General features: G+C 42.6%; 1 protein-coding gene across 1 annotated transcript in view; it reads left to right on the top strand.

The window, feature by feature from the left end:
- LOC122260863 (solute carrier family 2, facilitated glucose transporter member 8) overlaps window positions 1–5,000 on the top strand; it is a 14,316-nt gene that overhangs the window by 8,293 nt on the left and 1,023 nt on the right. The window contains exons 3-6 of the mRNA XM_043028306.2: window positions 1,038–1,188; window positions 1,445–1,607; window positions 1,978–2,688; window positions 4,410–4,527. Of these exons, the coding sequence (XP_042884240.2) occupies window positions 1,038–1,188; window positions 1,445–1,607; window positions 1,978–2,688; window positions 4,410–4,527 (1,143 nt within the window). The remainder of the gene's footprint in view (window positions 1–1,037; window positions 1,189–1,444; window positions 1,608–1,977; window positions 2,689–4,409; window positions 4,528–5,000) is intronic.

Raw genomic sequence — 5,000 nt, 5'->3', positions numbered from 1 at the left:
AGTAAAGCTATGGGACTCCTTACTATATCATAAATATTTCAATTACAAGCTCATATTCTTCGGTACAGAACAAGATAATCATGAAATAAAAATAGCAAAAAGGGCATAGTCCAATTACTATTTGATTTAGTATCTTTGTTATTAGTAACAGAAAAGAAAAAACAAGAAAAATGTTGTCAGGTCATATTTTGTCTTTATTTCTTTATTGCTCCGTATTTCTCATTCCATGTACTCTCCTTTCTCTCACAAGCTTCCCATACTAACACTACAACCTTACCCAGTCACTTAACATTCATTCCTAAATATTGACATTCTGCCTCCTTCCCTGTTCTCATTCCTACAGTGTCGGGCTCACATGGAAAGTCAACAGCATAGTCCCTTTAGTTTTTTTCCGCACTTAGTAACACTGTGTTATGTCAGGTTGGAGCAATTGTCAAGTCTTGCAACATCTCGGCATTTGCATTCAAGACGTCCGTAGTATATAGTTTTTTTTTGTTAAGTAATTAATCCTCCATATATATTGCAGGGTAGCATTATATACGTTGACGTATCATTTAAGATGTATTAATGTTGGCGCATGTAAATGAGGTTCCATCTTGGCCTACTTCTCTTTTCAACATGAGTTCTCTTCTCCTCCTTCCAATCTTCTCTCCTTTAGTCTCATGGAATTTTACTCTTATTCTGAAAGGAATATAATTCAACTCATCTTCTCACTTCATTTTCACATTCCTTTAATCTTATTCTATGTAAATTCAGTTATCATATGCTCAAAATCATATTTCTAAAATCTCTCATAATAATTCTTAAAGTGCTATTTATGATAACACCATAAATGTTAACATTAATACCTTATTTCAATGATATTTCAATGATAAAATTATATTCATTATCATCATATTCATTGTGATCATTACTATTTTTAAAAACTTAAGAGATCATACTGACTATTCTATGTACTTTTCATGTGTCTGACTATACATCATGACCTTTTTAACAAGCGGTCACCAATACTTCCCTTACATTTTCCTCCTCCTCAGTTCGGGCTGGTGTGCCTGGCCACCAGCGGACACTTCGCCCTGGGGGCCACGCTGCCCTGGCCCTCGCCGGCCCTGTCCAGCATGGCGGAGAACAACGCCACACTGGTGGGCACAGAGATCGTCCTCACCTCAGCGGAAATGGACATGACAGGTGAGTGGGACAGGCGGTGGAACAGGTGTGAGGGTCATGGGGCTGATGGGTGGGGCAGGCGGTGGAACAGGTGTGTGGGTCATGGGGCTGATGGGTGGGGCAGGCATCTAGCCTGGGAGAGAGAAGAGGGAGTAAAACTTTTGTTTTTCTTAAAGAGCTAAAACGGGATACATCAAATGCAAGAACATGCAAAGGCAGACATTGAATGTGTTACTAAAAGCCTCATTTGTCCTCCTCAACACCCGCCGAAGCGCAGGCAGCCTGGTGTCGCTCGGCTCCTTGGTAGGGGCGTGGGTGGCCGGCTGGATGGTGAGCGTGCTGGGGCGGAGGCGGTCGCTGCAGGTGATCTCGGTGCCCTACCTTCTGGGCTGGCTGTGCAACGCCCTGTCGCCCAACGCGCCCGTCCTGCTTACCGCTAGGTAAGTGCGCCTGCAACACAGGCATAGCGTGCTGGTCCCCGAACACTGCAGAGAGACAAAGAGCTTCCAGCCTTTTGAGCTCTCTCTTGTTTCCTTCACATCGTCTTCTCTTAGGTGTGGTATTTAAGCTGTTTGGTCTTCTCCCATCTCCTCTTTCCCTTCAGTGCCTTTCGTCATTCTCTCACTCTCTCCATTCATTTCAATATTTCTTTCCTCCCAATTTTACTTTCCAGATCTTTCTCTATTATCTTTCAAATCTTTGTTCTTCGGTTTATCCCATTTCAGTCCGTTCTTCTTTGCGTTCAGCTCTTTCCTTCCCATTTCTGCTTCTTCGCGGCTCATCGCGGTCCCTTCCTCCTCCCTCCGTCAGGTTCGTGCTGGGCCTCGCGTGCGGCGCCACGACGGTGGCGGCCTCTTCGTACATCATGGAGCTCGCGGACGTGAGCGTGCGGGGCATGATGTCCACGATGCCCACGCTGGGGATCGTGGTGGGGAGCCTGTACACCGTGTGGATGGGCTATGTGTTCCCGTGGCACTACCTGGCCCTGGTTTGCGCGGTGCCGCCTGCCTTGCTCTTGGTGGTCACGTTCTTCCTTCCCGACTCCCCGTCGTTCCTGGTGGTGCGAGGCCGCCGTCAGACCGCCATAGCCATCCTGAAGAGGCTGAGGGGCGACTACGCCGACGTGGAGGCCGAGGTCCTTGAGCTGGAGCGACGCAATGCCTCCTCTTCAAAGGGCTCCGCAGGCTGGAAGTCCCTCCTTGAGCCAGATGTTCTGAAGAGGATAGGCGTCATGGTGATGTTATTCTTGTTCCAGCAGATGTGCGGCAACTATGTGTTCATGATCCAGACAGCCAGGGTTCTGGCGGCGGCCGGAGCGCCGTGGGATCCCGACGCGGCCACAGTGGTGGTGGCCGGCGTGCGCGTGGCCGGAACGGTGGTCGCCTTCTTCCTGCTGGACCGCGTGGGGCGTCGCCATTGCCTCGCGGCCTCGCACGCCATCAATGCCTCCGCGCTCGTCGTGCTGGGAGTCTACGTGCACCTCCGAGAAAATGCGGCCCTGGACGACGACACTTACATCAGGTAGGGTTAGAGTGAGGGACCTCAGACAGGGAAAGTGAAGGAGTAATAGTACTTTGGTAGCAATATCCTTCAAAGACAGTCACATACGATTGTAGTATATGCAACTATACCAGTGGCTGAAGTTACTGACCCATCAGCAACAATTAGTTTTTGTATTTCATATTCTCACTGGATCTTATGAAATTATTTCAGAATATACATTCTTACTTTAATCAAATGAGCACTGTTTTCATTATTTTTTGGGAAAGGGAGCAGTTGCCTTGATAACATCAAAGTGCTTTACCTCTCATAGTGGAGCAGAATGTTTTTTTTAAAGCTCTATTCATATTATGGTATCTAAATTGTGAGTATGTTTCCTGGACACAATATGTCTGTGGCTTCCATAACCTACATCTGCCAGAAAGTATTATCAAAGAGACAAAACAAATGCTCAATCAGTTCCTTAATACGTTTGTGTCACCTCAATAATAATGTGCGTCAATGATGCTGGATGGATGCATAGCTGTCCCTTTGAACTGAGGCTGAACAACGAGATCCTTTTATTCCTATAGCCTCCTTGTCTTTTACGCAAGCCTATATAGGACTGTAGAAGTTAGAGCTCTTAACTTAACACTCGGTCAGCCTAGAGTGTCAAAAGACGACCAGACTTTTAAAATACGGAAATTAGGCTGAGAGGAGCTATAGCTTGAAAACAGTGTTTTTGCAGGATCATCTGACAGTTCGAAACTAGTGTAAATGTTTTCATTCATTTTGAACAAATTTGTAATGACAATACACTAGCAAGTTGTCTGGCAGTCGACCCTTGCTAAGGGCTTCCGTTATTGATAAATCTACTTTTGTTTGCGATAACTGTCAAAATAAATTTCATTGTGGTTTTGCAGTTACAGTAGTAAAAAGATTCGTAATATCTATGCTTTGAGTTCAAAGGTAATAATGTTGCTATTAAAAGCATTTTTAAAAATAATTTGATAAATTTGTTCCACCAAATGAGATTTTTTTCCAACCTGAAAATAACAATTACGTCTTTGTCCCGAAACCTCGAAGCTTCGTTAGGATTTTCCCTTCAATGTTGGGAGTTGTATCTGTAACTTGTAGATATGCCAACTTATTTGATATATATTGATAGATTTTCACAATGCATCTTTGACAAGTATAATTGCTAATGACAATAGCTAATGGCATGCTCTCCTGCAGGTGGTGACGACATTACCTAGAACTAATACTAGTGGGATTAACTAGTTCCTTCTGAGCGTCATAAGTTTAAGATTTGAACTTAACATTAATGTTGTTCTATAATTGTATTAAAAGTCGATCCCAGACACACATGGCGTATATGCAGTTGAGGTCTGGATTAAACTTCATTATGACATTAATGTTTGAGGCGCTTACAGAAGACGGATTATATCACTTTTTCAGTATCTTATGTCTAACTCTTATCCCATTAACAGGAGTATTAGGGAGGGATAGAGGGGTCAGGACCCGATATTTTTATCTAAATATCATTATAATTCTTCCCCAAAAAGGAGAAATCTAAATAGGGGTGGAGGACATATTCACAGGAAATATTTTTGGTGCTTGGTTAGACTATCAATATTTAGAATATTTTTCTTTCTTCTCCCTTTTTGATTCTCTATTTATACAAAGCCATGCCACTTTCCGTCAATAACTCTTTTATACATCGTTGTTTCCACGTTATTTCCTTATTTCATCTTGATTTGTAGACTGAACTGGGTGCCTCTCCTGTGTGTGGTGGTAATCATGTTCATCCTCAATGTGGGCGCTCATCCTGTGCCTTTTATCCTCGCAACTGAGTACTTTCCTACCAACATCAGAGCTCAGGTACGTGTTTTTTGTTGTTGTTGTTGTTTTTAATTTATGATAATTATTGTTATTAGAGAGAGGGGGGGGGGTAAGTGAGAGCATCATTCAAAGATAGAGAGGTTGACGCACTTCTGGGTTCGTCTGTATTCGCAGATTTTCCCGACATCAGTTAGCTTTAACATATTTTCGAAGTTGCAAAGCCATTCTAATAAATGCAATTTATGAAATAAAGACCTGTTTACATACTCATTTTCATTTATCATTTAATGAGAGAGAGATTTTACATTACTATTCTTGTTGTGTGTCCGAACATTTTCTATATATAATACAATATTACCATGTAACTCTAAAATTGTTTTGTGATTGCCAAATGAGATGATAAAAACATATTCAAATATAACCTACCGCGGTGTGATCTGACAAAATTCTACCAAAATTGTTATTTATATTATTTTACGACTTACGAACCTTCTTCATCCTCTATTCGAAAT

Source organism: Penaeus japonicus, unplaced genomic scaffold, assembly GCF_977035675.1.
Source record: "Penaeus japonicus unplaced genomic scaffold, GWHDUDI00000001_assembly GWHDUDI00000016, whole genome shotgun sequence".
In the NCBI taxonomy this organism is placed as follows: Eukaryota; Metazoa; Arthropoda; class Malacostraca; order Decapoda; family Penaeidae; genus Penaeus; species Penaeus japonicus.
Note: the sequence above shows the minus strand (reverse complement) of the source record. Positions and strands in the feature narration are given on the sequence as shown.